This window comes from Esox lucius, chromosome 17 (genome assembly GCF_011004845.1).
Source record: "Esox lucius isolate fEsoLuc1 chromosome 17, fEsoLuc1.pri, whole genome shotgun sequence".
Taxonomy (NCBI): domain Eukaryota; kingdom Metazoa; phylum Chordata; class Actinopteri; order Esociformes; family Esocidae; genus Esox; species Esox lucius.
The window spans coordinates 16,544,878-16,570,748 of NC_047585.1; the positions used below are offsets into that span (position 1 = coordinate 16,544,878).

Below are 25,871 nucleotides of genomic sequence, written 5' to 3' on the forward strand. Positions count from 1 at the left end.
TCCGTAGTCTAAACAGATTGTTCTGTTGTCCGGCAGGGATTGAGCAGTGGGCAGAGCTGTGGCCACCGAGTCATTACTGGATCTGTTGAGGCGGCAGTTAGGATGGTTTGGGTATTGGATCAATGCTGGACATCTTGAAGCAGGCAGAGACAAACAACCAAGAAAAGGAGATGTTGTGAAGCTAATCAGAGGCACTTACGTATTGTTTGAACATGGTATATAATATTGATACAATTACTTTGTGGAACAAATCTCGTTCACATTGCAGAACCTTTTAGACGATGGACGTATGATTGTGCAAACAATTATAATATTGGTACCCGAGGGGGGATAAAATTGGTATACTAACATTTTACCATTGAATATAGGCAAGGAGAATATTTGGTATTGTTGGTCAATTCAACTTCCTCCTAAGTTTGACTAGGACCCCACCTTTGCTTCTCCTCTGTTGAGGTACTCACATACCCGGGCTTGCTCCAAGAAGTAAATCAGAAAAATGCTCCTGTCAGGGGAAGTTAGATTTGCAGAAATTGTGGTGAGTGATAGCTGATCTGATGTCCAAAAGTGTTAGTCGATTGTAGGATATGATACCGGAAACATTCTGAGTATGTAAGATAGAAAAAAAAGACCACAAAGTTGGCTTGGAGCCAGGAACAGGGCAACCGTGTGTATAAGTGATGCATGATTGTCTTATTCTTTATTCACCGTTCTATTCCTGGGTTAACAAACCGTGAGATTGGGCCGTGCCTCTGTGCTGCACATTCTCAGCTCGCAAGGCCTTTTGTTCGGCTGCCTTTAGAATTCACTGAAACTCACTACTGTTGAGTGAGCTGAAGAAGCCTATTTCTCTCTCACAAACACACACACACACACACTTTCACACATGCAAACACTGAAGCGCTGCCAGCATGTCGTGGGATAATCTACCTTCCTGAAGGTTTGGCAAAGACTCCACTGCTCCTCCTTATCGGCGTAGTGTAAGCAGCATGTGGTTTCCTGCCAACACCTTGGACTGTGTGAGCTGCCTCTCCAAACAGGAACATGCATGGATACATTCTTCTGCCGGAGGAAGAAACTGTCCTCCGCCTCCAACCCAACCCCCTCCCTGGACACATCCAACACAACCCTCAGCCTACTCCCCAACCCCCTCCCTGGACACATCCAACACAACCCTCAGCCTACTCCCCAACCCCCTTCCTGGACACATTCAACACAACCCTCAGCCTACTCCCCAACCCCCTTCCTGGACACATCCAACACAACCCTCAGCCTACTCCCCAACCCCCTCCCTGGACACATCCAACACAACCCTCAGCCTACTCCCCAACCCCCTCCCTGGACACATCCAACACAACCCTCAGCCTACTCCCCAACCCCCTCCCTGGACACATCCAACACAACCCTCAGCCTACTCCCCAACCCCCTCCCTGGACACATTCAACACAACCCTCAGCCTACTCCCCAACCCCCTTCCTCGACACATCCCACACAACCCGAAGCCTCCACCAAATGTGCAAGCATGGAAATGAGAAAGAAGTGTGACCGGAAAGTCCCCACAATGACAGAAAAACAATGTCCGTCCCTCCATTCATGTTTTTTTGAAGTTATTTGGTTTATTTGTTTAGTTACCTGTTTCATTCACGCCTATATTTTGTTTTACAGCCACAAAAAAATAAATAACATTCACTGCCTGAAAAGATTTCCAGAGACCAATGAAAACATCTGTCTAAGCCCAACAGAGGATGAGACAAGTCAGCATTTAACCACTCTGGGGGTAAACACACAATTGGGTGTAATCACAGGGTGAAAGGTCAAGTGGGTTAAATCACTTTCTGTCATTACCAGTTGCTGAACAGTCATAACAGAGAGGGTCTGGTTGTCTGCATGGAAATCTTCAATTTTATGGCCTGACTAGTCCATCATAATGAGATGATAATGATGATGAGGAGGGGGATGTTTTGATGAGGATGAATAATTGTGTAATTAATTAGGAAGTACCATGAGGGACATATAACAAGCTGGACAAATTGGGAGTGTAAAGATCTCTGGATTATTTCAAGCCACTGTGGCAAAGAGGAAGGTTTAAATGATTGTTTTTGTTGAGATTCTTCCTTGGTGTGAGACTTTTATTGATCTTGGAGTGTCATCAGGGATTGTTGTGAGAGACCTTAATTAACCATGAGCTTCTTTCCTTTCCTGAGTGATTCCAGAACTAGGAGGATGTGGCCTTGTTTGCTATACCACCTGCCTTAACAGCCTATTCCCAGCTGCCTGCTCCCAGGCTTAACCTTTATCTGCCCTTCCCCTCCTGTCCCATTCACTGCAATGTTTTTCAGTCCAGTTCTTTTAATTTATATATATATATACACCAATCCACCATAACATTATGACCACCTGCCTAATATTGTGCAGGTCCCGCTTTTGCTGCCAAAACAGCCCTGACCCGTTGAGGCATGGACTCCACTAGACCTCTGAAGGTGTTCTGTGGTATCTGGCACCAAAACATTAGCAGCAGACCCTTTTAGTCGTGTAAGTTGTGAGGTGGGGCCTCCATGGATTGGACTTGTTTGTCCAGCAAATCCCACAGATGCTTGATTGGATTGAAATCTGGGGAATTTGGAGGTCAAGACAGCACCTTGAAATCATGTTGTGTTCCTCAAACCATTCCTGAACCATTTTTGCTTGGTGGCAGGGTGCATTATCCTGCTGAAAGCCATGAAAGGTTGCACATGGTCTGCAACAATGCTTAGGTAGGTGGTACGTGTCAAAGTAACATCCACATGAATGGCAGGACCCAAGGTTTCCCAGCAGAGCATTGCCCAAAGCGTCACACTACCAGCTTGCCTTCTTCCCATAGTGCATCCTGGTGCCATGTGTTCTACAGGTAAGCGACACACACACACCCGGCCATCCACGTGATGTAAAAGAAAAAGTGATTCTAAAGACCAGGCCACCTTCTTCCATTGCTCCGTTGTCCAGTTCTGATGTTCCCGTGCAACTTATTTCAGCAATTTGAGCTACAGTGGCTCATCTGTTGGATTGGACCACACGGGCCAGCCTTCACTCCCCATGTGCATCAATGAGCCTTGGCCGCCCATGACCCTGTCGCCAGTTCACCCCCTTTCCTTCCTTGGACCACTTTTGATAGGTACTGATCACTGCAGACTGGGAACACCACACAAGGCCTGTAGTTTTGGAGATGCTCTGACCCAGTCGTCTAGTCATCACAATTTGGCACTTGAGTCGCTTAGTCGCTTAGATCCTTATGCTTGCCCATATTTCCTGCTTCTAACACATCAACTTTGAAGACAGAATGTTCACTTGCTGCCTAATATATATCCCACCCACTGACAGGTGCCATGTTAACGAGATTATCAGTGTTATTGACTTCACCTGTCAGTGGTCATAACGTTATGGCTGAACAGTAGTGTGTATGTGTGTGTGTATATATATACAAACACACTACCGTTCAAAGGTTTGGGGTCAACAGATGGCCAGCATCCCGGAGTCACCTCTTCACTGTTGAATTAGATCCTCTAATGTATTTGTCCTCTTGCTCGTTTGTGCACCGGAGCCTCCCACTCATCTTTCTATTCTGGTTTGAGCTAGTTTGTGCTGTTTTATGAAGGGAGCACTACAGATCTTTGTGCGAGATCTTTAGTTTCTTTGCAATTTCTTGCATGGAATAGCCTTCATTTCTCAGAACAAGAATAGACTGACGAGTTTCAGAAGGAAGTTATTTGTTTCTGGCCACTTTGAGCCTGTAATAGAACCCACAAACGCTGATGCTGAAGATACAGAACTAGTCTAAAGAAGGCAATGTTTTATTGCTTCTGTAATCAGCATAACAGTTTTCAGCTGTGCTAACATATTTGCAAAAGAGTTTTATTATGATCAATTAGCCTTTTAGAATGATTAACTTGGATTAGCAAACACAACATGCATTGGAACACAGGTGGTGGCTAATAATGGGTCTCTGTATGCCTATGTAGATATTCCATTGAAAATCAGCCGTATCCAGCTACAATAGTCATTTCCAAGATTAACAATGAACATTTCTAAGTGACCTCAAACTTTTGAACAGTAATGTGTGTGTGTGTATATATATATACACACACACACATCATATATATGAAAGAGGTTGTGTTTAGTGGACTTTTTACCAGGTATCTTAGTGGTCAGAGTATCGGGCAGTAAACGAAAGGCTGCTGGATCAAATCCCAAAGTCAGATCATTGAAATGAAGTCATCCTGTCCTTGAGCAAAACAGATAACCTTAATTACTTCCAATGTGGCAGATTCCAGCACCTTCTATGTGAAGGTCTAAATGCAGAAGCCAAATGTTAGTTGGACCTTATGTTCAATTGATGACTAAATTAATGTAGTCCTTTAACAACACGCTGAAACTTGAATTCTTGGCAGAGAAGTATTATTTCAATAGGCTAACAATTATATCAATTATCGTATAGGAAACACACCATTTTACTGAAGCTCTATAATCTCAGTAAATATTGAGATATTTTATATGAGTGCTCAAGGCAGAAAACAGTTTTTATTTTCCTTGAGCCATCTGTAATCCCTATATATCCGTTTAATCTCTAATCATACTAAACTCAGAGTTTAACACATTTTACTGATCAAAACAGATCTTTACCAAATTTAGCACAATTTTCCCGAAGAGATTCAGTCAGAAAAAATGTATGCCAGAGCTACGGTGCACCTTTGGTTCATGACACTCTGGCAACATTCAAATCACGGCTAATTTTTCTGATATGATTCAGTGAAGGCAAGAAACTCAAATGTGGGTGGAGCTGTTTGTCACACTCTTGAATTGCCTAATGCATGTGTCATTTCTCGTCTGTGCTCCCCCAAAATTCTCTTTTCACTTGTTGCTTTTCTTATAATGTCTCCCTTATTACCATAATGTCAGAAAGGCCCAATTCTAACTTGAATTAATTACAGGATCTGCCAGGCAACGCTGCCTGCTGTTTCATGCTGTTTTGATTGAATTCAGGTTATTGGTACCATGACTTGCCTCTATTTGAGCAGCGTGCTATGAGGTAAGCAGATATTATTGCAGAGTCGTGGGCAGAGACGCTGTGACAGGAAGCACAAGCGTTATCCTCTACTCTTGGTGGAAGATGTGAGAGATTCACAATAGGACCTGGAGCCACAGCGGGTGGCTAATGAGGCTACAGAGAGGGCCTTGTTGAGTGGCGGAGGGAGGCCTCCGGGGGTACATTTTTGCCCCACACATTCCATAATGAAGTAGCACACTTAAGCCTGGAGTACTGGCTTATTTAAGATCCTCTAGAATGTCTGGAGTTTTGATGAAAATGATTTGCAAGGTAGACATTTTTATATAAATACAAATGTTAATTTAAGGCAATTTTTTTGTATCAATGGTTATTACTTTGATATGGCATATCAAATTTTATTGGGTATTTCCTAGGCTGGGCACACTAAGACCACAGAAGAAGAAACAACTGATAGACTTCAATGACAGTATGGGTTCATCATGAACAGGTGGTTGCGCTGTCTAGCCCTACGCTACTGACTACTGCTGGGCACTGCACTGTTTCATCCAGCATCTAACATACATTGTAGCCTTTGCTTTATACCTACAAATGTTACTAGCACAGCTTTTAGGATGAAAGTGGATGATGGAGAAAACTTTACACATACATTTGTGGCTGTATTTTAACTCCACCACCATCTTCACTTCAGGGTGAGTCTGCATAAACTGCAATGACACCAGCTCATGCTGTTGAGGCACTGAACAGCTTAACACCCACGGAACCTGTGGGTACTTTAGAAAGCGTGTTATTCTACAGTTCGAATGTAAATAATCCACATTATCTCATTTCGATACAGGATATTATCGGGAATATAATTTAAATGAGCTGCCTGCCTTTTTCTCTTCCAGCAAGACTTTTAAACCGAGGGATGCAGTGATTGGGTGTCTTGGAGTCACGCGGTGTGCAGTCGCTCTGCCCTGCCTCGAGTTGCTGAATGCAAGCTTGTGTGTCTGCCAGCTATAGCAGCGGTTCTATCTGGATTCTCCGCGCACAACCTACAACAATTACTGATAATTACTGAAGACCTTTTCTTCTTTTGGAAGACAGTTCTTCACCATGGGCGACAAGAAGAGCCCTACCAGGTATTTAGTCGCGTACGCAAGTAAATTTCCTGTCGATTTAGACTTGTTTTGTGATAATTCCGTGGCGTTTGGGGTTGATATTCGGATGCTTTCTCAAGGAGTGTTTCTCCCTTTTTCAGTTTGTATGCCAGAGCTAGAATAGTGCACAGGCACTATGGCGGCTTCTCGCTCCCTACTCTCTACCAGTCACTCTCAGACAAAGAGAATTTTTCATTGGATACGCCTGGCATTCTAGAGAATTCTGTTTAGTGTCAACAGAATGTGTTCGAAGCTCAATGTCGAATACTGTAGACATTATTTGACATTCGTTTTTCTAGCTAACATGCTTAGCCCCGAGCTAAAATATGTGGCTAGCTAGCCTGCTTGCTAGCCAGACAGTAGTCTTAAGCCGTGTTACAATCGAATGTTATAGCTAGCTAGCTAGCTAACCAAAATTAAAGCTAGCTGTCTGGCTAGGTAAGCTAGTTCGCTTGGTTTTAGCTAGTGATGGATCTCTAGGTTAGTCAGAATTCAAAAGGATAACATGACAGCCCACCCATGGTTTTGAAGTTTGCAGATTTTTATGTAGGGAGTACAGTACTGCTTGTCATCCCCACTAACAGTCATAACCATCCAAATGACATGTAATAAACTAACTTAACAATTTTCTATTTCCAAAAAGGCCAAAAAGACAAGCTAAACCAAGTGCTGACGACGGATATTGGGACTGTAGCGTCTGCACCTTCAAGAACAGTGCAGAGGCTTTTAAATGCAGCATCTGCGATGTGAGGAAGGGCACATCCACAAGGTATGTCTGAATGTTTTTTTTTTTTTGTACTCCTGCAGTAAAGCATCGCAATTGATTGCAATCCGCTTTAATCCTTTTGCCAATGTCACTATTCGTGATTTGACTTATTGATTGATGTAGGCATGTTGCATTGTGCCCATGCATTTTATTTTTGTGTGGGGTTAGTGAGTGGTTGCAGTCGTCTAGGTGTGCTGGCGGTTGCCTCGGCAGCCAGGCGGAGAGGGGGGTGGGGTGGGGATGAGGAGCCTTACTTCAGAATAGCTTTATGGAGCTGTTGGAATAGAGCGTTTCCCAAGCAAAGCTCTGCATTTGACGTTCGTATCACCAAATTGAAACGAGGACTCATTTTGCTTAGAAAATTGGTTAAGACGTGTCATCTACCTGTAGGATTTAACATCAGTAGTTGGGCCTGGCACTCTCTGGACAGTGTTTTTTTGTGTGCCTCTGATCGTGTGCACCTCGCTAGCCAACCAATTATAATTTCAGACTTATTCCACACTGAGCCTGTCGTAAATGTACCACATTACTGCTGTAAATGTTTTAGTTAGTATTAGGCTGGCTGGTTATTGGTGTAATATGTTTGGGTGTTAGATTAACAAAATTCTAATCATTTCTTTGAAAGCTTCCCTTTTTCATTAGTTGTCATTCCTCTGATCAGTTTTGTATGACTGTCACTCAGAAGTGCCTGTGTTATGGGAAAGCAGAATGCCATCATCATGATACGCAAGCATGAGTTTTTTTCTTGTGATTCCCTTCCCTTTCGATTTCTTGTTTATCACTCCTCACTTCTGTTCTGTGGAAAGGTTCTGCCGATAAGTGTAAATTAACTGGCATTTCTCATCAGCTGCCACAGAGGATCTAGTGACAGATGAGTCACTTTTGAGCCTGCACAAGAGTCCCCCCGTGCGCTAACCTTTTCAGCTGTGGTTTTAGAATGAGTGCTTTGCTGACGCCTTCGGTCTGCTGTTGGGGAAGCACTGACAGTCAGGTTTACTACAAATCAAAACGACTTTGTGATCTGTCACAATTTGTTTTTTGTGCGTTGTTGGTCGGTCCTTTCAATTTTCCCACCTTCTCCTTACTAAAATGTGGCCTGTAGCTGATACGGGTAAGTCAAAGTTGGGGGCGGGGGGGGGGGGGGTTCGGATGTTTCATGTTAATGGCAGGAAGTGATGTGAAGCATGTGGGAGCCCCTTGCCCACAGAGCTTTTGGCAGCAGCCCAATTGCCTCTATTTGGTAAATGGAATTGCGTGACATCACTGAAGAGGGCCGTCACGTTCCCATCTGATCTAGATTGTTAACCTTTTGATTGATGCAATTGTTTGCTTGTTGTGTGCCTGGCTCTTATTGTAATGAGCACTAATTGGGCCTCTCTGATGTAATCTAGCGGAGCAGGGCGCGAGCGGCATGCTCTCAGCCAAATGATCCACACTTCAGGAGGGTGTGTGGTTGTTTCTCCTTTGATCTGGCTCCCCTGCCTGAATGGGCCTTTGTGTGACGATGACGTATTATTCACTCACTAATCAGGACCACTGTATTTGTCTGCTGGTGTCAGGAGTTCAAAGACGGCGTGCGGACCGATTTTGCTTGGGTGTGCACTTTCTATCACGCTGGAGTTATGTTGTTTGTTTAAAGGTGCAGCCTATTGATTCGGACTGCCGCGTCTGGGTTGTACGGGCTTGGCACGTTGAGCGGTGGTTGCAGTAGAGCCTCCTGCTTTGGGTAGGCGAAGGGGCTCGATCAGAGATTCATGAATGCATTTGAGTTGCATTTGAGTTTTTCCGCTGCCCTCCTCACGCAGAGTTGGATGCTGGGAGAAACCTGGTCTTTCAACCACAATATGAGATACTGAGAACTAAGATTTAACGACATAGATTATGGACGCAATTACCAGTAGGTGCTATTAATGCGATGCCGGTGCTGTAGCTGCGGATAATGACGGCTCCTCTTGCTCCAGCAGCATGTGGTTCGGCGCTGCAGTGACTCGCTGCCCTTCTCCTGTCATGTCTGGATCCTGTCTGTATTTCACCAGTGTCATTCACCTTGTAGCAGCTAGAACGTTATTTAGGTCAGTGTGTTGACAAGATGTAGGACTCTACAAAGGTACTGTTTTGGGAGGATATGGAGAAAAAAATTATTATCCAGGTAATAATCTTTTCGAAGATCTCAATATGTATATTTTTTTTGTGCTGCTCAGCCTGTGATTGACAACCGTGTCCCAGTTCTCATAATCATGTAGTTAAAAAAAAGTCCTAGATGTATTTGTGCTCCTGCGTTTTCTATTATTTTTTTTAAGTGTGCGGAAAATGTCAGCAAATAGCCCTGTGCCGAAAGCTGATAAAGGGTTAAAGCCTTGTGAGACTTTGATCCCGTCAGGAGGGATTGATAAGAGCCTGACTGTGGTGTGTGTGCCGGGATCGTGTCCAGCAGCCGCCAGTGGCCAGGGTCCCTGTCACCTTGTGTTTGTCCAGAGGCAGACAAGGTAACTCTGGGTCATGTGGCTGGGAGTGAGCTAGCAGAAGCGGGAATGTGTGTTAATGAGAGCCGCGACAGGCCCGGCTCTCTCCCACTATCCGCGCGGCTGCGCAACACAACCCCCGATCTGGCTAAGCCCAGCCGCCAAAAGCACGCCTCTCCAACCAGAACGTGTCTGTGACCCGACCTCTGAGTTCGGCCATGTTTAATGAAGTTGGGAAAGGCTTTCTTTTACCGGGGGAAGGGCGTCTTGTGAAATGTGAAAGAGGTTTGCGTTAGCCAACGCTGCTGTCAGGCATATGCGGCTGTCGTGTTCCCATGTAGCTGCGCTGCACCTGATACCAATCACTCCGCCACTGGAATGGCACCTCGCTGCTGGACGGCTCTTCCTAATGGCTGCGTTGGCGTGCTGCACCTCGAGCTGTCCCAGGGACAACCTGTCGAGACTTCAACTTGATTAACGCTCGGGATCGGGGGGGTCGGTGATGTTTGGCTGTTGTGAAAACGGTGTTCCCTGCGACTCCTTGCCGCTTTTTCCTGGGCATGTTTAGGAATGAAAGGTTTTTGAAATTCTGCTCGACGCTGTGTCCCCGTCTGGGGATCTGTCATATTCCAAATCGAATATTTGGAATTCGGTTAACTCTGTTAGCTTTTGGTGGATATGGGCGGAGTGAACGCTCCACATGGAGAGTGGGACATCAAGTGTTGATATCATGTTTGCAGTAGTTCTTGGAATGTGCACAAATTCTCTGCTTTACAATCATTCAGCAAAGCAGAGAACTATTTTATTGTAGCGTCACAACAGCGAGTGCACTTAATGGTAATTAAATTACTAAACTGTTAGGTGTACTTCAATATTCCTGTCCTTGTGCCTTCTTTTGTTTTCGGTGGGTCACCCGAACGCAGTAATACCCTACAGCTGTGTGTGTCTGTCTGTCTGTCTGTCTGTTAAAAGGAGTAGAGACATTATAATCCATGGATTTTACCACTGTTACATTAGCACAAATTGTCAGGGATAATGGAATTACATAAGGACATGCTGGCACACTCCATTTGTATCTGCCCCCCCCCCCCCCCCCCCCCCCGCATGCACACACACACACACACTCCACCAGTCCTACTTGCTCAAGAGGAAATGCTTCTACTTATCCAGCTTTATAAGCATCTGCAATGAACTCTAAGCATGAAAGGGTAGGTCCTAATCTTAATGTGTTAATTGGAGGATTTAAAAGTTCTTAATTACTTCATTGGATTTGAATGTGTGTGATTGAATACAATAGCCCATCTGGCAATCTGACAAATGGAGAAATGTTGAGAGAAAGCTATTGAATTGAGCTTGTGCTAAAAGACTGAGAGAGCCGTTCATAGTGACTGTGTGGGGAGGTGTGGGAGTCTGGAGATTCTGTGACCGGAGAAGAACCCAGTCTACAGGCTGGGCCTACTGGATGTGATTGAAAGGCTGTGGGGTAGGAGTTTATTCAGCCAAGACAAAAGAAAAGTATTGAAAATGTCTTCATGTGCTTTAAATGAACTAAAACTAAAATTATTACTTCTAATTTAAATACAGTCAAATAACATGATTTAAAAAAATGAGAGAAGGTATTAACACCAGGAAATGAATCCACTGTGAGATACAGGTCGTTATGGTTATATTTATGAAGGCAAGCGTGCGGGGATACAGGTCGTTAGGGTGTATTTATCAAGGCAAGCGTGTGGGGATACAGGTCGTTAGGGTGTATTTATCAAGGCAAGCGTGTGGGGATACAGGTCGTTAGGGTGTATTTATCAAGGCAAGCGTGCGGGGATGCAGGTCGTTAGGGTGTATTTATCAAGGCAAGCGTGCGGGGATGCAGGTCGTTAGGGTGTATTTATCAAGGCAAGCGTGCGGGGATGCAGGTCGTTAGGGTGTATTTATCAAGGCAAGCGTGCGGGGATGCAGGTCGTTAGGGTGTATTTATCAAGGCAAGCGTGCGGGGATGCAGGTCGTTAGGGTGTATTTATCAAGGCAAGCGTGCGGGGATGCAGGTCGTTAGGGTGTATTTATCAAGGCAAGCGTGCGGGGATGCAGGTCGTTAGGGTGTATTTATCAAGGCAAGCGTGCGGGGATGCAGGTCGTTAGGGTGTATTTATCAAGGCAAGCGTGCGGGGATGCAGGTCGTTAGGGTGTATTTATCAAGGCAAGCGTGCGGGGATGCAGGTCGTTAGGGTGTATTTATCAAGGCAAGCGTGCGGGGATGCAGGTCGTTAGGGTGTATTTATCAAGGCAAGCGTGCGGGGATGCAGGTCGTTAGGGTGTATTTATCAAGGCAAGCGTGCGGGGATGCAGGTCGTTAGGGTGTATTTATCAGGGCAAGCGTGCGGGGATGCAGGTCGTTAGGGTGTATTTATCAAGGCAAGCGTGCGGGGATGCAGGTTGTTAGGGTTTTGCACAAACCTCCAAGTCCTGCCTCTGCATCACCATTCAGGCCGTTATTGTCAGTCACTCAGCACGATTGGTTTTTGTTCAGGTACGATGGTTACATTTCTTAGTCATTTGGGGACTAGATCAGTGTTGTTTTTCCTCAATGAAAGCAAATATGGTATTTGTCACACAAGTACTGCACTCTGTGTGGTGTTGTTTGATTAACATTATTCAGTGTCAGGAGGGTTCTGTAATTCTATGTAGGCTATTGCTTTGGTCCCGTTGGGTATTCTACTACACAAAACGCCTGCTGGGGAACACTGTGTCCTCCAGAGCAGTGTTTCTTGATGACTTGTTGAGCTAATTTGAAACCTGTTTATACAAGAGCGAGTCGGCAGGCCCAGGACAGCAGCGCCGGGGGGGGGGCTGGGTCCAACAGACAGGCAGACATTCATATGGCGGGGAGAGGCAGACACAGAAGAGAAGCTGCAAGAAGACAGAGTAGTGTAAGGAAACAATATGGTGGCTTGAAAATGTGCAGTGCAGAAAATGTATAGCACCTACTGAGTGGCACAACTGACTAAGACGCTGCTGTTGAGGTTGTTGCGACTGGGCTTTAATACCATGGTTTGTCCTGCCCGGGAGTGTGCCACGTCATTGCGAGGTGCATGTTGACCTTGCCATGACCGGGTGTCTTCAGAGGGATTGGCCGGGCATTCCTTGGTCCTTCCCACTGTCCCGTCTCCATCAGCAACAATGTCCTGGTTGAGCGCGCGTTATGGAAAGAAGCAGAACGGTTTGGCGGGCGTGTCTCGGGATGCATGTCCCGAACTTCAAATCTCCAGAGGCCATTCGGATTTACTGCGGTAAGAACATGGTTGTATGTACTAATTAGACCCTTTGTACTTTCGGGGGTACATGAAGAAAACAGTGACACGGTGAGGGAGGGAGTTGCACCAGTGTTTGAGTCTTTCACTGAGCCAGGGAAGGAGGGTGCTTAGTGCTGTCACAACGACTAGCTGTCAATCACCCTGACGGGTGCCAGCTTTCAGCCTAAAGGTCAGACGGGGAGGCAACGTCTCAATGGGAGGCTAGAAACACACATAAGCCCCACACAGGGTTTAAGTTACTCATTGAAAAAACTGCCACTCCCCCCCCCCCCCCCCATTTATCTCTCAGCTCAGAAAAGATTTCCCTGTTTTTTTTTTTTTTTCTTCCCTTTCTGTCTTGTCAAATGTCCAAAATAGTTGTCCCTAAACATCACCGTGGGAACTAAAATGTCATGCTTAGCTGCCTTGTTTTCCCGCTCTCGTCCTCTGAGAGAACATGATGGAGGTGCTGGGGGGGAGCGACCTGGCCTCACCCGGGGCGCTGGGGGTGAAATGGTGGGTGATGGGGGGGACGGGGACGTGCAGAACCCCCCCCCTTGTGTGTGCGACGAGAAAATGGATGAATTTTTAATATTGTCCTCCGCCACGGCTGGCCGTTGAATCAGTCACTCCCAGTACTGCAGCAGCCGGGAGCTGCTCTCCACTACCAGTGCCCCGGGTGTTGGAACCCGTCCCCCTGCAGGGGGAGAAGACAGGTTTCACATATTCCGTCTTCGCCGCGCTCCGCTCCGCTCCGCCGTTCCCCCTCTCTTCCGAGCACAGGCGCTGATCAAGGGCTGTTACGTGTTTTTCTGACACGGATGACTGGAGCAGCGCCGAACAAGATGTTGACACTCCACTAACGTGGCGTAGGGACGTTTTCTGATCCACCAGAATCGCGCTGGATCCCACTGGATTAAATCGGAAGTCGGTTCTGATTCTGAAGAGTTTTTGTCTGTCTCATCTATTGAAGCCGTGAGTGCTTCGTGTCTGTGGCTGACTGAGTTACTGCCTGTCTGGCTGAGTTACTGCCTGTCCTCCACACATTACCTGAAGTATAATGCCGCGCTAAGTCAGGTTTTACTGTTACATGCAGTAATTGTGTCACAAAACACCACTTGGTCTTCAGTTCTACTGTATCTTATTTGCATCTCCGTCCCCACACTCTGGTCCTGCAGGTAGGAGAGTAACATTGACAGACAAGTTGCTGGAAAGTGCCTCCTGCGGTTGAGACTCTGTAGTGGGTGTGGCTGACAATGTAACCATAGGTCATTCTGCTTGGGTTTACAGCGTTTAGTGCTGATCATAGTCATTTCCTAGCCTCCTGCTGAATTAGAAGGCCCACCCCCCACCTATCTCAGGGAAGGGGCAGACCGAGGAGACAACGTTTGTCATTCTCTTCGTAGGTGGCTAACGCAGCATTGTCTTAATGAGCTAACATAGTAGGAATAGGCGTAAATGAAACTTCTATTATTCAATAGTTTTGTGTTTATTAATCACTTTTGTAGTTATGCTTTTTGAAATCAATGAATATAGGCTCTCTCCAGAGCCCCTTTGGCTTAGCTTGGCAGATGTTCTGCTAGTGGCTAACAAAGCACAGTCTCAATAAATCAAATATATTCTTGGCATGACTGCGTGTTTTTATGAATACTTTAACTATTCTTTTTGGAAGTGAGCACTAGGAACAAACGGTAAAGCCGGTAAACAGGCTGTCCATACGTTTAATAACATTAGGAGTTGATTTTCGACTTTCCCCATCCATGGAAGTTAACAGACTGGGCTGTGAAACATTGTTATTGGTGAGCATCCTGCATCAAGACCTCGAAGTCACAGCACAATGCCAATGCTGTGTTACTGCTCCATCCATACTAAACAGGAGGTGGGATGTTTCGGTTACCAAGACCGGGTCCATTGCAAGGATGAAATGTCTGCTTTGTTTCCGCTATTCCCTTTGCTTACCTTTCATACATAAAGAAAAATACTGCATTATAATTCACAGCACGGTCAAATTGGCAGTGTTTCGGCTGTGTGTGAATTATGGGTATTCATCTAATCAGATCTTCAAGAAAATCTAATATTAGATAAGAAACCCTAAGTGATCAAACCTCTCAGACGTGATTGGAATTAAATGTAATAATTAGTTATGCAGCATTCGTAACCTGTGTCTGCAGTAACCTGGTTACTCAACCTTTAACAGCAATAACTGCAACCAAATGATTCATGTAGCTTTATATGATTACAGATTTGTCTGTCACTGCGCTGTGGTGGAGTTCTGTCTTATTGTTGTCCTGTTGTCTGTTTGATTATGTTGCACGCCATACAAATATCACTCCCTATGTTCTACTGTATCAATGAAACTGTCTGACCGAGTTCCATGTGGAAATCCTTGAAAATCTTACTGGGAGCATGTTTTAAAAAATAAAATAAAATCCACAGAGCTGTGTAAGCTAGGTGAGTGTGGTTAGCGTGGTGTTGTGGAGCCAGCCAGCCTTGTTAATGGGTCACAGAGTGGTGTTGTTTGGAGCGGCGGTGACGGAGCTGGTAAATAAATAATACACTCTAGAGTAACGGCACCGCGGGGCAGGCCAACAGGGAGCAACGCTCCTATCATGCCAGCAGCAACCACTCCATGGCTGAGTTACAGCTGGCACTGAATCACAGCTTAACGTGTGTGTGTGTGTGTGTGTGTGTGTGTGTGTGTGTGTGTGTGTGTGTGTGTGTGTGTGTGTGTTTAGGTCTAACTATACTTATGGGGACCTTTTGACCTTTTATCTAGGTAAAGTTTAGGCATAAATGTTACTTTATTGAGGTTAGGTTTAGGGTTAAGATTAGGGCAAGGGAGCATGCAATTTCTATTTTCTGGTCCCCATGAGGATAGCCATACGGACTTGTGTCTGGGTGTGTTTCGGTTTGGGCTGAGCGCTGCGGCTGTGTCAGACACAAATCTCTGGGTCTGGGGTGATGGGCCGAGGAGGCAGTGAGCTAATCAATCAATCACGCTCGCTTTGTACCTCCAGTGCTCCGTTAACAACTTAACCTGCCGTAGGAAATGATTTCTGAGCCCGTCGTACACGGGCCGCTCTGAGGAACAAGTCTGAGTGTTTTGGTGCGTTGAGCCGAGTCTTGTGCTGGATCAGCGGTAATATTCACATGGTTAAAACAACCGTCAGGGAGACTAATTGTTTCGATGTGTTTAGTGTAGAGTGTTTGAGTGCATTTTGTAATGTGATTTTGGTGCCAGTCTGAGAGTTCTACTCCTCAGGGGTTTGGAGACTTAAAATTGATAGGAAGTGGCTGAAACCTTGCCAGGTCACTAATATAACTAATTTATTAAGATAAAAGCCTTCCAGTTTTTTCCATATAAAAATGTGTTGACTTTAGAGACCATTATAGATATTCTGTTGGTATATTTCTTGTTCTGCTGGGTAACAAAATGGCAAATGGCGACTTGCCATACACATCAATGCATATTCAAAGTGTTTGTGTATGCATTGAGTTGTCTATAGTGTTTCACATTAACAATCTTCCTTCCAGTGTAGCAGGAAGGACATCACAGTACTCTGGGAGGCCCAGCCACATTCACCTCTGATACTTTAAGAATACTAAACAAAATCCATGCAAGGGGGAAGGTAACATTTATGTATTTATTTATTTTTTTTAGCTGCCAGATGGACATCTATGAATGACATCTATGAATTGGCTTGTTTTGCTCTCTGTCAGGAAATCTGTGGGTTGTAAAATTAACTTTCTGGTCTAATTAGGGCAAATTCGAAGTTCACTGATGTATACCCACTTGTTATAGTTTTAGACTGTAGCACTTTGGTTAATGTGGCTATTTGAGCATGATGTAGGCCTATCAGAGCCCCACCAACAAAACAAATTAGTTTGTGATTTGATCACGCACAGAAAAATTTTCTGCGATTATATAATGCAAACAACTAGGGCAACCTCAATGAAATTTACTCTTATGCATCTGTGTGTGCTGGCATTTCATCATATTGTCCTAGAAGAGCTGTGCCTCTACTCATGTGGTCAGTTTTAAGGGAGCTTGCAATTGGCATGCTGACTTCAGCAGTGTCCACTATAGCTGTTGGATCTTAATTTTTCCACCATAATGCACCTACAACATAATTTAGCACAATTTGTCAGTACGTCCAACCGGCCGCACAACCACAAACCATGTGTAACCACGCCAGCCTGGGACTTTCACATCCTGCTTCTTTTGCTATCACATGTTTCAGCATAATAAACCAGGTGTAACCACGCCAGCCTGGGACCTCCACATCCTGCTTCTTCTGCCGTCACGTTTCAGCATAATAATGCATGGTCCCCTGTTGCCAGGATCTGCACACAATTCCTGGAACCTGCAAATGTCCTAGTTCTTCCATGGCTAGTATACGCCAGACATGTACTGTCATTGAGCATGGTTGATATGCTCTGTATTTAAATAATTTCTTAATTCACTACCTTTACTGTTGGAGAAGGAGCTTGTGAGACATGCATTGATCCTTTTTCATGGTTAGCTAATGTTAAAGAAGTGTTTATTTGGGTTTATGGGGGGACTGTCACAGAGGTCGATAGGAAAGTTTTATGATGTATTGGTTTTCAGTTTAATTTGTAGCAAACCCATTATTACTGCAATGCAAATCTTCAATTGGAGTAGGCATGTTGGCTCCCTAAACTGTGCTCCCTAAACTGTGCTCCCTAAACTGTGCTCCCTAAACTGCTCTAATGAGACTTAATTTCTCTACATCTGTCTGCAGGGCACCCGTATTTAAATGGTTGAAAAGGCATGTGCGAAAGGCTTTATTAGATCTGTGACAACCAATTTGCTATGTTATTAAATGCACTGTGACAATCATGTTTTAAAGCAGCTTAAGCCCAGAAAGACAATCATCTTGCTATAGCTCATGCTGTTTAGGACTTTACATTGTATTTAGATTACCACATTTTTGTGAGTTTATATGTTCTTGAATACTATTTGAAAGACTGCTAACATGAGTCCTGAAGCATGCTGAAACTTGGTTATCATTGTCATTCATCAAACTCTTCAATCCCAATGACTTCCATTAAGTATTTTAATCAACTTCTTTCCATTTCAATGTATGTTGTTTAATATGAATATGTCATTCGGTGTCAAAATGCTGTGGCTTTACAATATACCTATATGCCTCTTGTCTTTTTAATGGAGACGAAAAAAGTATGTTCTTTAAAGTAATGAATGGTGTTACTTTGGTATTTTTTATGTATTTTGTGTAGACAGTTTATGATTACCTGAAAATAATCTGACAACCTTATGAGTAGCAAACTTTTAATTTACCATAACAGGAAAGGGAATAGTTTGGCAAGCTGAACTAACTTTTGTAAATGCTAAGAAATAAAAGCAGCAAGTTGCAAAATCAGCTGTAATTTGCATTTGGAATGCTACCGCTGTCGGACTAATACGTGACATTTTGACATTTGCCTTTGCTGGCCAGAGCAACAGCAATGTATAAGACGAATGCCGACATGAGGTCAAAATATGCCTTTTTGGCTGTCATATGTAAACGTTACCCATTTGTTTCTACAGTAAGAATGCCCCACATGCTGTAAGGAAGAGTGTAGTTTACTTAGTTGTTGTGTTTAGGCACAGGTGAATGTGGTCATAATGCCCGGGACCTCTCAACATATTATCACACTGTAGTGATCATGTTACGCTCCCTCCTCTGGAGAATGACGGGGACTGATTCTGCCAGTGGACTGAGTATGTCAGACACATGCTGTAGCTCAAAAGCCATTGCCGCCAGGCTGAGCGAAGCCACCACAAGTCCCCCCCCTCATCAGCATTCAGTGCAGCCTTCTTATTGATCGGCGCACGGCGCGGTTGCCAAGACATGATGCCCTATTATGAAGCGATTGATTCTCTTGTGATCGGCCGGCCCCCCCCCCCTTAGGGAGAGACGATGGGTTCTCTCCTGCAGAACGGCTACAGGTGGAACGGGACTCGCCAGCGGAGGTAGCCGGAGAGTCAGGTATGGTGAGGGGGTGAGGTGGGTACCTAGTGAGAGGAGAGAGTTAGGGGGAGAGAGAAGGTTACATCTCTGTCTGAGGTAAACCGTTTCACTAGCCTCTTGAAAGCCATTTTCCTCCTTCAGACAGACACACGCATTATTGTCAGTGTAATCAGACTGAGTCGCATCTGAAAATTATCTGTGAGCCTGAGGCTCTTGTTGTCTAAAATGTCTGTATCATTGTAACAGCCCTACTCAGTATTCATCTCATTACTGCTCGTGTTCTGACCCACTTAACCGTAACAGACTCCTTTTAGTTAGCCTCAGTCAGCACCTCATCTGTATTCTAGTCAACAGGTAGGCTACACTGTCTGGGCTAGACAGCTTGTATATCACTTCAGTCTGCGAATCAGAGAAAACGTCCCCATCTGACCTAACACCTGCAGAGACTTTGCTTTAACGCGACCAACTCTGAACAGCGTCACCCTGAAGAAGACTGTACGGTAGTTGTATGGAGGGTGTGCCATAATTCGTCACGGGTGGGTTTGGGTCCAACTTGCTGAAGTGCCCCCAGGAGCCAGGGAGCCACGAGTCGCCCTGCGGTTAGCTCTGGTATTTGTCACTGCGCTGGCTGAGTCTTGTTGTGTGATTGTCTATGCTGGGGAGAGTCAGGTCTTGCCTGTGTCTGTGGGCCTCTGGTCTCTTGTTTCCCTGCCCCGCTCCCTCCCTCCCCTGGTTGCTGCCAGCTGTTGTCCATTATGCTGTAGGAGCGTGTGCTGGCTCAGGAAGGCAGGCCAGACACATTGCACCCACCTCTCAGACCCTTAACTCTGCCAGTGTCACTCTTTATGTGGAAGCGTCTGTGCTCTTTGGATTACCGCTGGGGCACCGTCAAACCCAAAAAGGAACCATGCAAGCCTAGTTCAGCCGGCTTGCGATCACAAGGGATGAATATTGTTACCCTCACTGAATTCTAACCTGGGTGCCCCATGAGAGAGGCTGTGTCTTTCACTACTACGCCACGTAGCTTTAAATTTGCAGTGTGTCGGTATAGCGTCTCAACATTAGATCATTTTGTCACGCATTAACATCAGGCCAAGTTTGATTATTTCGCTATACACCATTAAGCATGGTGTTAAAGTTTACCTCCACCACAAATAGCAGCTATGAACTGTTTGGTTTTTGCCACTGGCTGTTTTAATAGCTTATTAGCCAGTAATAGGCTTACTAGTAACTACTACTTACTATTTGGAATTGTCATAAGAATTAAGCAATTGTTATGACTGAAGATGAACTTTACACTGCCAAAGCTATTTCATTTCATGGCACAACAACATTGGTTTTTCATTCATGAATGACATTCATACAATAACTATATGTATGTTTGTCCAGTGAAAAGATGAGAAGCGTGGAAACCCTTACTCTTTTACTACCCAATGGGTTGTGATCTAGCCTATATAACCCCAAAAAGCATGCACGGATATGTACTATGAAAACCCACCAGAAATGGTGGCAATTTAACCGTTAAGGTTTATTTTAGGCTTATTACAATTACAAAGTTTTTGTCTATCCTGAACAAATCCTAATGCATAGTTTGTTTTGACTGTGTCAAGGCTCGAATGTGGGTCCTCTTGCTTGAGAGTCCACATCTCTAGACTGTAGTCAGTCACTCACTCAGTAAGAGACTTTCGCTCTTCTTGGCCGGCTCCACTTATGCGGTCTGGCATAAACAAAAGGTTGGGTACTTTTTATGTACGGTACTTCTTTCGAACATGATTGAAAGGATCACCCGGCGCTTTGCATAAGATACTCAAATACTACCATCTGAGCAGAAATTTTAGCGCACCCGTTACTGTTAAACAGAAGTTATCAACTCTGCATGCGATTGTTCAAACTGTTCCTTACTCTTTTTAAAATAACACTTTTACAAGAAGGTTCTGGTTGCTTCCAACTATAGGCTTACTTTTCAGCTTCCTCAAAGCGGAAGATGACATCAATTCACTTAAACCCAGTATCTTGGTTTGGATAAGCATCGCAATTTCACAACCTGTTGTCACGCAGAACTAATACACCTTCAGAGTCTAGCCTCCCATCTGGTCTTGGACAGACTCGGCCAGTGAGTGATGTGAAGGTCTCTCCTAACTTGGAGACCGCATACCCTTTATGATGAGGGACAGCTTTTCTATGCAAATATCACTACAATAAAATGGTGTTCTCCTAGCAGTTGCCAATAAAATATTTTCATTACTGCATACATGTTATTCTCAAGGCAAATGAGAAATTTTCTAATGTTGACCTCAAAACATTTCCAGTTATTGAACTGTGTAGCTGCTTAGGTTGTTGGTCTGGATCGATTGCCATTCGGTGACTATTGGCTATATTTTGATCGCTTGTGCAAATAAGCTCAAATAATATTGGCTACTTGTGTAAAAATAATATGGGGAACAGGCTGTGTAGGAAAAACACTGTTTCCAGCCAACTGTAATTATGAGAGGGACGAGTGACGAGCCGACTGTGATGTGATTATGAGGGGGACGAGTGACGAGCCGACTGATGTGATTATGAGGGGGACAAGTGACGAGCCGACTGTGATGTGATTATGAGGGGGACGAGTGACGAGCCGACTGTGATGTGATTATGAGGGGGACGAGTGACGAGCCGACTGTGATGTGATTATGAGGGGGATGAGTGACGAGCCGACTGTGATGTGATTATGAGGGGGAAGAGCGACGAGCCGACTGTGATTATGAGGGGGACGAGCGACGAGCCGACTGTGATTATGAGGGGGACGAGCGACGAGCCGACTGTGATTATGAGGGGGACGAGCGACGAGCCGACTGTGATGTGATTATGAGGGGGACGAGCGACGAGCCGACTGTGATGTGATTATGAGGGGGACGAGCGACGAGCCGACTGTGATGTGATTATGAGGGGGACGAGCCGACTGTGATGTGATTATGAGGCGGACGAGTGACGAGCCGACTGTGATGTGATTAACAGGCGGACGAGTGACGAGCCGACTGTGATGTGATTATGAGGCGGACGAGTGACGAGCCGACTGTGATGTGATTATGAGGGGGACGAGTGACGAGCCGACTGCTGTGGCACATCCCTGTGTATCCCGGTCTCTGACGAATAGGGCCAGCGGTGCCGTAATCAGATTAGAGGACGTAATGACGGGCTGCAAATGTTCCACCTTGTGATCCCCACATTCATTTTATTACAGTACTGAGCTAATGAGATTAGGCTTCAAGCAGACCACCCCGAACAAGAGCTGTCACTTACGCCCACACGGCCGGCCGGCCATTTATGTCTTTGTAGTAGAGGCACTGGCTCTATCCCTTGAACTCCTCATGAGATGATGCAGAGTGTGTGTGCGCGTGTGCGCATGTGCGCGTGTGTGTGTGCTGAGGCTGCCCCCGGTCATGTCGGCCCTGCCCCCGAGCTAGCTGAGCCCGGAGACGCTGCTCCCTGCTAATCCCCGTTTTGGCTTCCACAGGAAACCTAGGATCAACTCGCAGCTGGTGGCCCAGCAGGTAGCTCAGCAGTACGCCACGCCTCCTCCGCCCAAGAAGGAGAGGAAGGAGAGGCCTGAGAGAGAGCACGGCCTGGATGGGGAGCTCATGGACGGCGACGGGGAGCACCTGGAGGGAGAGCGTCCAGAGAGAGTGAGGCAAGAAGGGGAGGAAGTCGACGGAGAACCTCCCCTGGATAAAGAAAAGAGCGGGAAGGAAAAACCAGAGAAGCCTGAGAAGCCGGAGAAGGACAAGGCAGAGAAGCCTGAGAAAGAGGAGAAGAAAGAAAAAGGGAAGGAGAAAGAAAAAGGGAAAGAGATTAGCCCAGCCAGGCCCATCACCAAGAAACCCAGCATCAAGAAGATCAGGTCTGTCTGGGTTTAAACAAATCGCAAGTCTGTTCACTGTCAGCGGTTGTGTAAGGGTCTTCTCTCTCCAGACAGGAACTGTACTAAATTTACTCTTGTTTGCCTTTGCAGACCCAAGACAGATATTCATCAGAGTCCACCCAGCGACAAACACAGCATACAGTCTGGGAAGTCAACCACCAAGACCAACAACTCTCACATCTCCAGGTGGGTCCTCTAACACTTGTCTGTCATGAACCGACTGACTGAGCGCAGAGACTGTGACACACGTCACGCTGTTTCACTTGCAGTCCGTACAAGCTGTTTTTAAAGGCCAAACTCCACAGAAACTCCACACTGATTTATAAACGGTACTCTCCTTCCTTGTCCCTCCTGGTTGTTCCTGGTTGTCGTAATCTAACACTGCTGGCCACCTTACTGTGCTTGTATGTCGGCGAGATGGTTGTCCCACTGCCCTCCTAACCCTGTTTCCCCCTCTGCCGCCAGGCCCAAGCTGAAGAACGTCGACCGGAGTACCGCCCAGCAGCTGGCCATAACCGTGGGCAACGTGACGGTCATCATAACGGACTTTAAGGAAAAGACCCGCTCCTCGTCCACGTCCTCATCCACCGTGACGTCCAGCGCCGGCTCCGAACAGCAGCACCAGAGCTCTGGCTCCGAGAGCATGGACAAGAGCTCGTCTCGCGCTTCTACCCCCAAAGGAGAGCTCTCTGTGGGGCACGACGAGTCCTTCTGAAACCCCCGGTCCGGGCTTTCTGAGAGGACTGTGGATCGGATCCCCCAGGGGGAGTTATTTCACCTTCCTACTGCTGCCCCGCCCCCACTGCCTCTCCGCCTTCATTCCACCGCCATCCCTGGATGCTGAGAGAGCTAGCTAATTTAGAGCAGCCCGTCACGTTCGCCTGTTGGAGAACCGTCCTGTCGTGGGTACGCGCAACGCCACGGCCCAGGCGGGAGAGTGGGGCTGACGGGAATAGCACCCCTCCCCCCCGGTGACATCCTGACACTTGTATGTATATTGTTTTATATTTGTACGTGGATGTGCGGCCGAATCAACATTTTGTTTTTGTATAAAGAAATGATCTTCTGTGCACAATAACCACCGCCATTTTAACAACTCGGAAACCTTATTACCCTTATTTATTACTCGTTGCACCCGTATACTTTGAAATACTTGTTTGGGTTGAAACTTTGCTGTGTAATTATACCTATCGCTCCCTTTGACACTTGTTTTGATAGTTGAACTGGTAGGATTGGACGAGACTCTCAAGACAACTACACACTGGTGCTAGATAGATCCACTGTGAAACAGTTTCTGACGTGGGGCTGTCATTCACAAAATACAAAGTGCTAATAACCCAGACATTCTTCTCCTTACTCTCACACTATTCCATTTGAGTTTGGACCTCCATGGCATCTTTTCAAGTTGAAACGTGGAGGTCAGTGTGCAGCGCGGTCTGCTGAAATTTATTTGAAGGTCCTACAACGTCAACTCAACACCGACCCAAACCGTCGCTTCTAGCTCTGTTTGTTTATGATTTAGTTTGATTAAGCGTATCTCTTATACAGTCTGTCTCCTGTCCTTAACTGTATAGTGCAGGCTATTGTGAAAAACACTAAAGTTGTCGATGTTTTTGCATTCCGTCGCTTTAATATTGGTCAGCCAGTTGAGAGGTGGAGCAGTGCCCCCAGCTTTGAACCATGTTTATTTCTGTACCGACTGAAGGTAAGTATAGTTCATATCCGCCTGTTAAGACCAGAGTTCAAGCTGTAGTCCAGTGATGCCCGACTGCTTATGATCCCCAACTGATGCTAAGCTTCAGTTTTTTTTATGAGTTTCAGCAAATGTTTACTGGTCATCTTTTCCAATGCTCTGGTTTACAAAGTTGTGATATACTGGTTTATTTAGGTCAAAAGCCTGGACAGTTCATGAAGATATAAGACTCCAATATGTAGGGTAATTGAACGCAGAAACATTGCAAGTAGAAGAATGATTGCAATTTGTTTAGCATTTTCAACGCAGTAAACGTACCTAAATAGCCAATTAAGTGGTTCTAATTCTCATTCTCCTTAGATGAAAATAGACCAACATAATTTCCTCTTATCTGTATTAAATTGTATAAAGAATAAATGTGTATATGATATCTTAGTTTTATTTATTGAAGGACCAAAGGAATTTCATGAAATGATACATAGACAAATGAATAACAATTTGAGATGCAATTATAAAATGTGTGAAATGAAATACATTTTAAATAAAGACTAATATAATCAATTTAAACGGTGTAATTCTTGTCCACCATAAGGACCTCACCTCCTAGATAAGCGTGTGAATCGTGTGAACAGAAACATATGTAAGCTGTATTGAACACTTAACATTACATCAGGCGCCAGTCACTTGTGCTGCTCAAAGAGCACTGGACTAGAGGCAATGAGCCACATTTACAGGACGGTGAGCAGTAGTGTACTCTGCAGTGTGTCCAGAAGCCATGTAAAGCCCCACAAACCTCCTCCCCACTGTCTTCAGTACACTGTCTGCCCCCGTTGACCATCAGTTGACCTAAGCAGGCCAGTTCAGTCTTTCCCTACGGACCTCTCCTAAGCAGGTCAGGAAGACATACCAGTAGTAGGCTAACCTTCTAACTCACTGAGTCTAAAGGGCGGGTGTTGTAGTTGAGGTTTTACCGTCTGTTTCGGTTGTAGAGATGATAATCATATTTGTGTCGTGAATAAGCAATGTTGTCCAATAAGCATACGTTGTAACTTCTCTGAATCCTCCTCGAGTTCGGTTCAGCTGTATTGTATTTAATTATAATATGTAATGATGTACAGTGGATTTAAAGTCTACACACCCCTGTTAAAATGACAGGTTTTTGTGATGTAAAAGAATGCAACAAAGATAAATAATGTCAGACATTTTTCCACTTTTAATGTGACCAATAATGTGAACAATTGAAAAACAACTGAAATCTTAGAGGAAATGAAAAATAAAAACCTTACAATAACCTGGTTGCGTAAGTGTGCACACCCTCTTATAACTGGGGATGTGGCTGTGTTCAGAATTAACCAAATTCAAACTCATGTTAAATAGAAGTCATTCAGCTGTTCTAGTAGGATTTTCCTGACATTTTCTTAGTTGCATCTCAGAGCAAAAGCCATGGTCCGCAGTGAACTTCCAAAGCAACAGAGGGATCTCATTGTTGAAAGATAACTGTCAGGAGAAGGGTACAAAAATGTTTCCAAGGCATTAGATATACCATGGAACACAGTGAAGACAGTCATCATCAAGTGGAGAAAATATGGCAC

At 45.2% G+C, this 25,871-nt stretch overlaps 1 protein-coding gene across 1 annotated transcript; it reads left to right on the forward strand.

Moving 5' to 3' along the window:
• Positions 1–5,930: 5,930 nt before the first annotated feature.
• On the forward strand, positions 5,931–24,840 carry rybpb (RING1 and YY1 binding protein b). Its single transcript, XM_013138390.3, has 5 exons — positions 5,931–6,159; positions 6,821–6,946; positions 22,182–22,565; positions 22,677–22,772; positions 23,052–24,840. Exons 1-5 carry the CDS (start codon positions 6,134–6,136, stop codon positions 23,299–23,301), a joined length of 882 nt encoding a protein of 293 aa, XP_012993844.1. The 5' UTR covers positions 5,931–6,133; the 3' UTR covers positions 23,302–24,840.
• The last annotated feature ends 1,031 nt before the right edge of the window (positions 24,841–25,871 follow it).